At 39.3% G+C, this 12,384-nt stretch overlaps 1 protein-coding gene across 1 annotated transcript in view; it reads right to left on the reverse strand.

Annotated features, from left to right (window-relative positions):
* arhgap18 (Rho GTPase activating protein 18) overlaps window positions 1-10,312 on the reverse strand; it is a 78,898-nt gene extending 68,586 nt beyond the window's left edge. The window contains exon 1 of the mRNA XM_031901785.1: window positions 10,228-10,312. Within this exon, the coding sequence (XP_031757645.1) occupies window positions 10,228-10,295 (68 nt within the window). The 5' untranslated portion in view covers window positions 10,296-10,312. The remainder of the gene's footprint in view (window positions 1-10,227) is intronic.
* Window positions 10,313-12,384: the final 2,072 nt, after the last annotated feature.

Here is a 12,384-nt window from a genome sequence, read left to right on the forward strand (position 1 = left end):
ATTTCTCCTGTCCAGGGTTTCAAAAAGTTTCATTATTCCAAAGAGTGACCCAGAACAAAAGATGGGGAAACCATAAAAACACTGGGCAAAATAACACAAGGCAAGGCACTCAGACTTAAATGACAGATCACAATTTATACCTGTGCTTTAGTGCTTTTTGAATTAAAAGCGGACACTTAAGCTCTGACAATCAGGCAGGTTTTATGTTATGTGTTGACTAATATTGTGTGCTCATTGCTTTTACATATAAAACTTCTGCATCTTGCTGCTCTGCTGGAAATAGCTCTCTCTACTATCTGTCTATCCTTTTTTCTCTCAACTTGTTTGTACCATATTAAAACCTGTTGCACTAGAAGCTGCTGTCATCCTCTTCCGTCCTAATACAGAGTACAGAATTTGTATCTGTTTGTGCATTATATATGGGTCGTCCTGTGTCTGTGTGCATACATGAACAGCACTCACTTATTCCCTTCCTTCCTTTATTGTCAATGTGCAACTTAATCCTGATCTTTAGCCAATTGTGCAGGACCAGAACTAGGGGCAGGAACATGCATTGGGTGCAACAGGAAGGGGGAGCTTGGACCCTAGGCACATACTTGTACTGTATTCTGTCACCTCAGCAAAGCATATTGAGGAGCAGAAGAGTTGATTTGGTGATGCATGGGGGAGTTGGAAGTGAGTGGAACAGTGGCAGCTGCAAGCATTCTTGCCCCTAGCCTTGCCAGGCTTTGACTATGGTATAATGGGTACTGGAACCCCTTCCTAGGACTTCTGGACACAAGAACATAGGCCTGCGCCGACCAACCCCATCCTTTGAAATAGCTGCACACACTTTGAAAGCTACTAGGAGAGAGCAAAGGTGTCATCTCCAGAAGCATACTGTTACAGCTCTAGGCTAATACAGACAGTACTGTCACTCGGAGTCAGCGCTCCCTAGTGTGTTTTGTGCCCCCTAATCAAAAACCTCCCTACCATTTCATTATATGCTTCCGAGGCCTGCAGTGCAACATGGGTTTCTCATTGCCACATTTATTATCCAAAAATGTCTGCTTCCCTGCTCAAACAGGCCCTGACAGTTGGGCGAAAGATGTGCTGTGCAGGTGCCAAACCTGGCAAGAGCTGCAAGAAAGAGGCAGAATATGCAAAATATCAGCACACGTTCATGGGACTGGAAAACTGCATAGCATGTAACAGGAAAGGGAAATCTATGTTGATTGCCACAGGGTATTTGGTTCAGACAATCAGCGCGTATTGATGACATTGCAGCTGAGAACCTCCATAGGCAGTTATTTCTCATGAATGTCAACTAAGGGCTGAACTACATGGGAGATGTTGTAGGATGGGGTTGGATCGACAGATCACATCCTACAAGTTGGATGTAGTTGCATGGGTTAAAAAATAATGGGACTAATAGAAAAGTCTGATGTATATTGTGATTATGTAATAAAATGCACTAAGCTAGACCAAGTGGAGTAACCCATAGAAACCAGGAAAGTATTTATGGTACCTGTTCAAAATCAAACATCCTTTTGATTGCTATGGATTACTGCACCTGGCAAACTTATTGTCTCTTATTATATATGGGGGTTAGTGCCTTGTATTACATAAGGATAAACAGTCATTTAATACTGCTCAGAACTCAAAAGCATGCATGCCCACGTGGTTTTTACATATAATACAAAACTGACAGATCCACACAAGTCTCTTAATATTAGGTTGGAACTGGGACAGTCAAATGACAAATGCATGGGACAAATGTAAAGGTGGCCATACACATTCAGATTTTAGTTACGTTACTACTTACCCCAATTGTATCATGCCAACTCTCATATTACTATTTACCCCTCTATTACAAAATGCCTGTAGCTCTCGCTGCCTTTAGCTGTAGCAGTCTCCCTGGTAATGGCATTGGGGGCCCCTTTCTTGCATCCATAATAGGTAGTTACCCCAGATTGTAATTATTACTGTGATTTTTGGAGGCCACCTTCCATGGCCCATATTATTAGGGGCTCCTTTTTTGCAGACAATAGGGGAGATCCTTAGACTGTTGTATGGTTGGTACATTTTAATGGGCCCCTCTCTTACAGGCAGTATTGGTGGTGCCCTCAGGTGGTCAGTATTCAGAAGACAGTATTGGGTGCTAGCTGTCAGTGGCCTCTCAGGGCATGGTATTATTAGTGTACAAGCAGGCCCGGATTTGTGGTGAGGCCTGAAAGGCCCAGGCCTAGGGTGAAATTTTGCTCCCATACGGAGCAAGGGCACCTCTCCCCACTCTCGTATGTGAGTTTAAATGTCCGCTCGCAAGACTACGCATGCACGGGGGGAGACGTGCTGTTTGTTCGCGTCTGCGAATGGAAGTGGCCGCGGGGAGCCCAGATAAGAAATCCGTCACTGTGTACAAGGTTTTAAGCTGCAGCTCACAACTCTCTCTACAGAGTAATTGTTCATGTACCTCCAAGTTTCAACATATATAGGTTAATCAAAAGCCACACAAAAGACAATTTGCAATATTCTTGTCCACAGGATACTCACAGTTTACTTTAAATAAACATTGTCTTTAAAGGGAAGTAAAGTCCATTTTTAAAAGTGCATGTATAGACTCTTTGCACTAAATTAAACAACAGACAATCATTTCTACAGCTTTCCATCTTCTCCCTTGATCATGACCCCCCCTTGAAATTCAGCAGTGGTTGGCTGTGATTTATGGGCTGCCCCTCCCATGCTTAACTGCTAATAAGGGCTGATAGGGGTCAAGGGTAGCCCTCACAGCTACATACTTCTTCAAGAATTTCTGCTCTCAGAGCACCAGGGAGTAGGACAGCCAGCGGCCATTGAACAGGGGGGAATCACACTCAAAAGAGAAGAGAGAAAGCTGAAAACATGATTGTATGCATCTCAGAGCAGGTACAAAAGTTTTCACAGACATATATTACAAAGTTTTTAAAATTAGTTCTACGAATCTGTACATGCATTTTAAAAAAAAAATGACTTTCCATCCAGTCATGATCACACACAGCCTGTGGTGCACTGGCTAATAAGAGTCATTCCATGTGGGGGAGCGAAAGGGGAGTTTACATTAGGACCCATCATAAGTGATGTGGTCACACCATAACATAAACTCACAAACATTTATCCCCTTAGAACCCATACCAGTTATACAGTGGTATAAAAATCTGGATATAGGTTTAATTTAATATGGCCTCTCAAACATGATTTAGTTAGGAATATCTGGGCAGGTCACACAGTAGCGATGTTTGGTCTGTATGGGATCGGTGGCATAATTTAAAACCTTTTGACTGCTAGATGGGAGAGTGTGTCAGTTAAGTTACAATAACCCTCTTAATACTAGAGTGCTTGGCATCTCTCATCACCAGTGCGAGAAGTATGAGAGCGGTGGCAACAAGTTTGTATGTGTTCTGTTGTTGTTGGTGTTGGTTGGTCTTTGGAGTGCTGTGACACTAGTCTAACCTGTGTGCAAGGTGTGTGAGACTGAGCAAGTGACCCTCTAGACAGCCACACCTAAAGTCATGTGCGTCTGCAAGTGGAGTAATTGTGATTAGTGATGAGAGGCATGGCATGGATTCATGCAAATTTCCTCATTTTGCAATTGGCTGATGTTTCCGTAAAACAGGCACAAAAATTTGCTGCGCACCAAAAAAATGACGCAAATCAAAAAAAAATTCTCTTGACATGGTCTGCATTTTTTTGACACATGCAACATTTTTTTTTGAAGTGTGTCATTTTTGAATTTCTCAAAGTTTTCGGCGTTTCACAAATTTCTTTTAGCGAAGCAAAACAGGACAGATTCGCTTATCACTAATCGTGATGCCTCACGAGTCTCGGCCTGTAGAAATACACAGGCTGAGGGTCAGCCCCATGACTGTCATCAAACTCCTTCTTTGCCTATACCCGTTACCATTGTGTCTGATTGGGTTGACTAGCTGAGTCCACCCAATCTACCTATGGAACTGCCCTCTTGCCACTTTACCCATCGGTGCTCAGAGCATACCAGGGTTACTTCAACTGAATCTTTTCATTTGTTTAGATCCAGCACTGTAAATATTTGGATCAACAATAGTTGCCAGCAAAGAATAATCAAAATCATGGCAGGTACATGCTGTGCCACCAAAATTTGACGCTCACTCTATTTTCAGTATTGTTGTGACACCTTATTAAATGGCCCTTACCCTCTGCCTTTGTGACATGTAGAGTAAATGTATCCACATGAAATAAACTTTCATGCATATGCTGTTTTCTTTTCATAATATTCTTTAAACAAAAAAAAAGGGGAGGAAAAACCCCCCCGACCTTCGTACTCATCATAAACTGCAGTATAAATATGATCACTTTTATTCCATAACTTAAAAATCACTGACCCATTTGTACCACTAAGCTAACTACTCAGAGCGCATACTTCATATAAAAGAAGGAGAATCATATAGGCATGCAAGGCCTTGTTGGAAATTTGGCTGGAAAAGGGCTGACTACTGTAGAATTCTTTCAATGGAACATGTTGACAGACAAAGCAGTGTAGGAAATACAAAAAGACAGATACTGCTTTCATCTCGTGTGCAGGAAAATACATTGGACGATATCTACATACATATTTCTAGCAGTTGCTAAAGTACAATGCCCAGTACACCCAGAACAACAGTAGATGCAGGTGGAAGACCACTGTTTTTTGAAGTGTTCTATAAATATTCAAATACATATTTGTGGTCGTTGCAACAAAACACAGTGTTAGTTTAGGCTACATTGCTGTTCATACAGCTTAAACCCTTACTCAAGGTTCAGCAATTTTTCAGAGAACCAAAAGAATCCTCAAATGGTCAGGAACTAACAAGTTTAGGTCATACCACAGAACTGTTTAAATAGATTAATTAAAAAAATAGTTTCCAAAATAAGTAAATCCATACAGTTCAAAGTAGTAGTCCCAATGTAGCATTCTTAGATCGCCATCTACTGGCTGAAATACAGATAGTTACACATTTCTCTTTATTAACAAGAATGACTGGAGGAGGAGAAAGTCAGTAACTAAATTAGTAATTAGTAATGCCAGCAGGCAGAATGCACTGACTCAGTGACATAAACCTTAAATATTATACCTATCACTAAGAGTTGGTGCCATACGTAGACACAGGAATTTAAATTGGACTTCTATGAGTAAGTGTGACATAGGGTTAGAAGTTAATTACTTTGTCAGTGGATTATACCCAGCCTTTTATATAGTATCCCTACTGCAGCATCACAGGAAAAAGATAAATAAAATTAACACATCAATGAACACAATATTTATACATCTAACCCAATAAAATGTTTATTAACATTTTGTTTTAAACTAAAATACATTTAGATCATTTAAAATCTTCTTATTCCTCAATCTTCAAGAGGATATATTGGGCCATCCCAGCATCTCAAGGTGAGATGTTGTAGAATTTTGTCTGTGCATTGAGATAATTGGATAGATTCATAAAAGGGATGGTTGCCTTTAGTGATTGGGAAAAAAGCTACTCATGTTAAAATTCTTAGTATAATGTTGATCCAGAGACTGGTCCGATTCTCCAGTTGCATCAAAAGTTGAACTTACTGGACTTGTCCCTTTCATACTTAACCCCTGTGTAAAAATATATTCATGTAACAGAAATTAAGATTATTCCTTGCATCTAGCTCAGAATATTGAAGACTGAGACTTTGTCTTCTTTAACAGATGCTAAAGATGGGTGACTATTCCGGCTTTCAGCTCAGTAATTTCCTGGTTTAAGGTTTCCATCTCCCCAAGAATATTCTTCATAAAGGCCATATCTTCGTCAAGATCTTTCTCATATTCTGTGGTCATTTCTAAAACCTCTATCATTATCTTGCTTTTTTTCACTAATCTGGTTAGTAGAAGTCTGTAGTTCCTCATTCTCCAAATTGGTCTGTTCAGCTGACCTTGTGCTGTACATCCTCATTGGTTGCTACAGACAATTGGTCAGGAAAAGAAGCAGGTGTAGATGATGCTGTGCAGTGCAAAATACCAGGAAAAAAGCAAAAAATGCAATAATCACTGGAATTTGTGATCAAATTTCTTTGATTCCATACAGGGGCGATTCTAGACATATCGCCGCCCCTGGTAACTGGGGCGCTTCTGCCGCCTGAGGCGAGTTTCTCAACTCGCCTCATGGCAGAAGCGCCCCTGATTCCATAGTATTTCAAAGTATTTGAAATAAAGTAGAAGAACATGTTTTTGCTGCTCCATAAACAGTGCATCACAAACTAAAGTTAGCTGAAGCAATGTAACACTTATAGGTTACAAGTAGGAATAAATAGAAGTTAGTGAATTTTTCTGTGGCGGGCTCTTATTTCATAAGTTGTTAAATCTGGCCCTCAATAATGTATACGGGAGAAATAAACAGTAATAATGTAAACCCTTTTGTAAAACTCCATGTCTCCATCACTGTGTAGGGAAATAAACTTATCCTTTGCCAAAATATTAAAGATTTTCTTTCTGACATTTTAGGCAGAAGAAGAAAATTCATAGCCAGTATATCTGAATGAACAGTGTGTAGGTCAAACAGATAGTTACTGCATGACTTTACATATATGAGAATGACCATATGCTATTTTTCACTTTGTCTCCGTCACTGTGTAGGGAAATAAACTTATCCATATGATATTTTTCACTTTGTCCAGTTAGATTGATTGGATCTGCAGAAAGTGAAAAGGAACTGATGTTCCTATTTATTTCCTTATCTGCTGCTGCTCTATACACCCACTGACCAACCCTGGGGCCAGAGTGAGCCCCTTAAGGTGGCCATACCTGGACAGGTTTAAGCTGCCGATTGAAGCCCTTTAGACCAATTCATCAGCTTATCTGCTCGTGTATGGGTCCCCCCGATCAATATCTGACAAAAAATCGGGCAGGTTTGATTTCCCTGTTGGATGCAGTTCTCGGTCCGACAGCCCCTATACCTGCCGTTTACCCCTATACCCACCATTTAGCCCTTTACCCTAGGGCTAAGCGATAAAATTAGCCCGATATCTCCCATATTAAGTTTACTGTATATGGCCATCTTAAGTGCTTATTTATCAGCACTTGTGCCGCCCAGGTTGTCCCTGCCTGTGGATATGAAATCCCTCAATGTAAGTGTCCTACTTTTGTCAGCGTGCAATAAGGATGTCTTTTCCTGGCAGATGCATGTATGACATTAGCAAAGTAAGTCATATATACCCAAACTTCTATACAACATCCCTACTACAGGATTACAGAAATCAGTGGCATAATTATAGAGGAAGCAGTCCCTGCTATTGTGGGGAAGCCCAGGGAATAAGGGTGTCTAGACCACAGGGTCTGCTTCCTCTATAGCAGGGATCCCAAATCTTTTTTTACTCATGAGCCACACTAAGATGTAAAAAGTGTTGGTGAACCACTCAAGCATGGAAAATGTTTTTTGGAGATGCCAAATAAGGACTGTGATTGGCTTTTTGGTAGTCCTATGTGAACTACTAGCCTGCAAGAGGCTTTGCTTAGAGTAAAACTGTGTTTCTGTGCTTCCAAAACTTGCCTCCAAGCCAGAGATTTATAAATTGGCACTTGCTTTGAGGCCACTAGAAGCAACATCAAATGGGGTGATGAGCCCTTGGTTTGGGATCACTGCTGTATCGCTTTAGAAAACCTCCTTCCCTACCTGAGAACTAGTGGGTGGGGCCCTTTTATTGTAAAATAGGTAACCCTTTGGAGAACTGGGGGAAATATTATGTCATGGATTAGTCACATCAGGGCATTAAAAATTAGTATCTTTTCAAAGCCTCTATATTTTTTGGGGGTATTACCAATTCCTACATAGGCACCACAAGTTATGGAAGTTTGTATGGGAAGAAGGAATTCACCACTTAAATTCATAACATAACATTGATAATTATTGGTTTATTATACCAGAGTTGTATGACTGTCACATACTTAACCTTTTCACTGCCAGCCGTTTTGGACAAAGTGGAACTTCTACTGCCAGACAGTTTTTGAACATTTTGCACTTTCACTTTAGGGGCCTTTCCTCAGGGGTACTTTTAGTTTAACCAGGAAAACTATATACTGTTGTTTTCAGGACAACCTAAGCTTTCAAAATATGGTGGAATTTTTTATGTAATTCCAATTCTGTAACAAGATATAGGCTTCTAAATGTCTAAAGAATGAACAAAATAATATTTTCCATAATATAAACACCTACACCAGAAACAAAAATTATTTTATGCATGAAAATACAACTGATTTGGAAAGTCCCATGTCTCCTGAACGTGCTAATACCAAATATATATAGTTTTATGGAGATTTCTCACTTGTATAGGTCAAAAACTCCCAGCAGTACACTACCAAATTTCCAAAGCACTGCTCCAGAAAGCTGCATACTTTAGGTTTCAAGGCCAAAAATTCCACTAACAGAAGATTTATCCCAGAAAATTATACATTTTTAGAAAGAACAGATTCTGGGGAATCCAGAATAGGTAGAACTGCCTACTCCAAACTACCAAGTTGCAATGCTTTCCTAAAGTTATTGATTTTTATCAAAATTTGTGAAATTTCTTTAAAATCGCTTCAAAGCTTCCAGTCTATAGTATCTTATCTCCCACATATCATTAGGTACCAAGAGAAAATACCCTAAATATGAATGCCAGGGGTCCACTGAACAGTTTGATGCCCAATATGTATAGGTTTACCAATGTGAACATACCCCCATATGATCTGTCATTTCAGCTTCTGTAAAATCAACATATTTACATCATTATATGTGGGATACTGCTACAAAAAAGTACGCTCACCCCAGAAAGCCATATATTTTTGGAAAGTACACATTCCCCCAAGTCTAAAATCGGCACCCATGTCTTTCTACTTTAAAGTAGCAAGCAGCAAAGCTTTCCTAAAGTTGGCAATTTTGATAATATTTCCAAAAATCCTCTCAAAGCTTCCAGTTTGCAGCATCTTATCTCCAGTGGTATAATTAGGTACCAAGATAAAACACCCTAAATATGAATGCCAGGGGTCCACTGAACAGTTTGATGCACAATATGTATAGGTTTACCTAAGTATGTGGCATGTAGGGGCCCCAATGTGATCTGCCATTTCTGTCATTTCAGCTTCTGGAAAATCAACATATTTACATAATTTTGTGTGGGATAACGCTACAAAAAAGTACGCTCACCCCAGAAAGACATATATTTTTGGAAGGTACACATTCCCCTGAATCTAAAATGGGTACCCATGTCTTTCTACTCCAAAGTAACAAGCCGCAAAGCTTTCCTAAAATTAGCAATTTTGATAATATTTCCAAAAATTCTCTCAAAACTTCCAGTTTGCAGCAACTTATCTCCCATGTACTGTATAGTGGCACTGCCCTAAAGCAATCAGATTTTGGTTGAGAGTGTATAATTTGATTTTCTCTGTATTGCACGTAAACTTACGTTAGAACCCTTATGAAGCCCTCATGGGACTACCTTCTATCATATATTTTTAGTGGCCTAAGTCCTGGAAATCCCCTACAATAAATTTCATAATGTTCAAAAACAAGATTGATTGGATATTTACCAACGAGATGTTTGCCAAATTTAGTTAATTAAGTTATCTAATTTTGTAAGTCAAACTATACAAATGCTTCTTGTTTACTTCATTTACAAGTATCCTACGGACTTTTATACCACAAATAAGGTCTGACACTTTTGAATATTGATACATTCGATTTAATGTTAATATAAAGTGACAGTATTAATGGCTTATCCCCACATGTATGTGCACTACTGGATACAAATGTTTGATAAACATAAGAAAAATGTAACTGCTATTTCGCTACAATGTATATGCAACGCTTGTACGCAATTAACAAAAATGATGCTTGTATGAAAAACTTCAATAAAAATAAAAATATTAAAAAAAAAAAAGTAATACAAATGTAAGCTTACAGAGCAATAGTTTTTAGCTGCCAGGGCCAATGGCCCCCATTTCAAAGCTGGAAACATGCAGAAGAGAAAGGCAAGTAGTTAAAAAATGATAAAAAGTGAATAATGAAGACCAATAGCAAAGTTGCTATAACATGTTCAAAGTTAATTTAAAGGTGAACTACCCCTTTAACAGCATGTTTGAAAAAATGTAAATCTGATAGAGGAAAAGGATATACAGTATCATTAATGAAACTAAATCAGATTTATGCTGCTTTTGTTTTAGTTTGCCAGTAGTTTGCAAAGTAAGATGCATCTTACCTGATCTGTAGATTAAACAGAAATTTAGTAGCCATAGTAACTATTCTGACTGCATCAAATGTCTTCATTTTTTATAAAGATTCCAATAAAGAAAGCAGGACTATAAGATACCTTCTGAAAAGGAAGGCTTCTTCATATTTGCAATCTTTGATTGTTTTGTTGAACGTAATGGAGAAACCATAGTGACAGGAAGAGAAGGTCACTGGGGACTTGTCAAGATGTAGAGACGATTTCTATATATATATATGCTGTTAGCATTCAGGTTTTTTGCTGAGAGACCCTGAGGGCTGATTTCAGTAAAATCCTGCCTTGGGAACAAGGAAACAGTGTAATCACTGATACTCATTAACAAATGTTTTACCTTCAAAATGATCTTTGCCCAGCAGATCAATAGGGTTAAAGCATTACTTTCCTAAAATGCTATGCAAGCAGTGAAAACAAATGTAATCCTCTGAGTGAAGTCATTATTCCCAGCTTTAGAGGAAGTGATTATACAGCGCTCCAGCTCTTTTTAGTCATAATGTAGTTTATGGTATATGCATATAGCTGAGATGCCAAATAATAATATCAGTTATGCTACTATAATATTATGAGGCACTGCCATGGCCGGGCAGTATTGCCCTGGCATTCTAAAGGGTTACACGACACACAACAAACTTATGTGGGTTAGCAGCCATTTGTGCAAGGAAGCTGGGGCAATTGGTTTCTGTGATCTGTTGCTCAAAGAAAGGGAACTGTGGACCTATACCTGCAGGGGGTATAGTAGCTATGAGAAAAATATGGATTCTAAAAAGGGATCCAAATATCCTTTGCTTTAAGGTTCACATATTCATAAATCATATATTGGTTATGAGGAGGTCCCATGCTTCCTAATGATACCAAACAGGACAGCCTATACCCACCAGTTAGGAGGGATAGTTTATGGGGACTGGGACATGAGACATCCTTCATGTTTGGTATCATTCTGATCGCCCACATATGGGTTAAAGCAAGCCCATATTTTCATAAAAATATTGAATACTGGCAAGTGCCAATATTATATGATAAGAAACTGGGCACTCCCTCCTCATGCATACGGTAATGAGGAAGGGTCCCTGAGTGTAACCCCTTACTTCCCCGTCCTGGTGTCACATGCGTCTGAGAGTGGCGTATTCGTGACAGCCACTATGACTCGAGCACAATTGTAGTCTTATTCATAGTATTAAATAGTTGATTTCTCTCTGTTGGTGACCTGCAATGCACACAAAATTGTTGGGTACCCATGGATTCACATACTTGGCAGATTGCAAGCAAAACTCTGTGTGACTAAAACCCCCTCGTGGGCTCCCTATTTCTCCAGTCCCCCCCCCCCGGTCGTACAGTAAGGGGCTGATTTACTTACCCACGAACGGGTCGAATGGAGTCCGATTGCGTTTTTTTCGTAATGATCGGTACTTTGCGATTTTTTCGGATTCTTTACGAATTTTTCGGATCCAATACGATTTTTGCGTAAAAACGCGAGTTTTCCTATCCGTTACGAAAGTTGCGTAAAAAGTTGCGCATTTTGCGTAGCGTTAAAACTTACGCGAAAAGTTGCGCATTTTTCGTAGCGTTAAGTTTTAACGCTACGAAAAATGCGCAACTTTTCGCGTAAGTTTTAACGCTACGCAAAATGCGCAACTTTTTACGCAACTTTCGTAATGGATACGAAAAACTCGCGTTTTTACGCAAAAATCGTATTGGATCCGAAAAATTCGTACAGAATCCGAAAAAATCGCAAAACATACGAAAAAGTCGCAAAATATTCGTTTTCAAGTCGGAACTTTTCCAATTCGGGTCGGATTCGTGGGTTAGTAAATCAGCCCCTAAGCCTCTTTGCATGACACTAGTCATGTTACTTCTCTCAACCATCTTATAGTCTTATAAATTAGAGCATTAGAGATTAGGGTGAATAGGTACTAGTACCAGGGGTCATTTGTTAACACTGTGCAAATTTGCCTGTGGGCTGTAATCCATGGCAACCAATCAAATTGTTGCATTCATCGTTCTACCTACTGCTGGCAGAAAAAAAGCCAATCACTAATTGGTTGCTACTGCCCACAGCCACTTTGCTCAAACATTTCAACAAAAAGACCTTTTAAAATAAAGGAAGGGAAGATATTTGCTTTTTACATTTTC

The sequence above is a fragment of the Xenopus tropicalis genome, chromosome 5, assembly GCF_000004195.4.
Source record: "Xenopus tropicalis strain Nigerian chromosome 5, UCB_Xtro_10.0, whole genome shotgun sequence".
In the NCBI taxonomy this organism is placed as follows: domain Eukaryota; kingdom Metazoa; phylum Chordata; class Amphibia; order Anura; family Pipidae; genus Xenopus; species Xenopus tropicalis.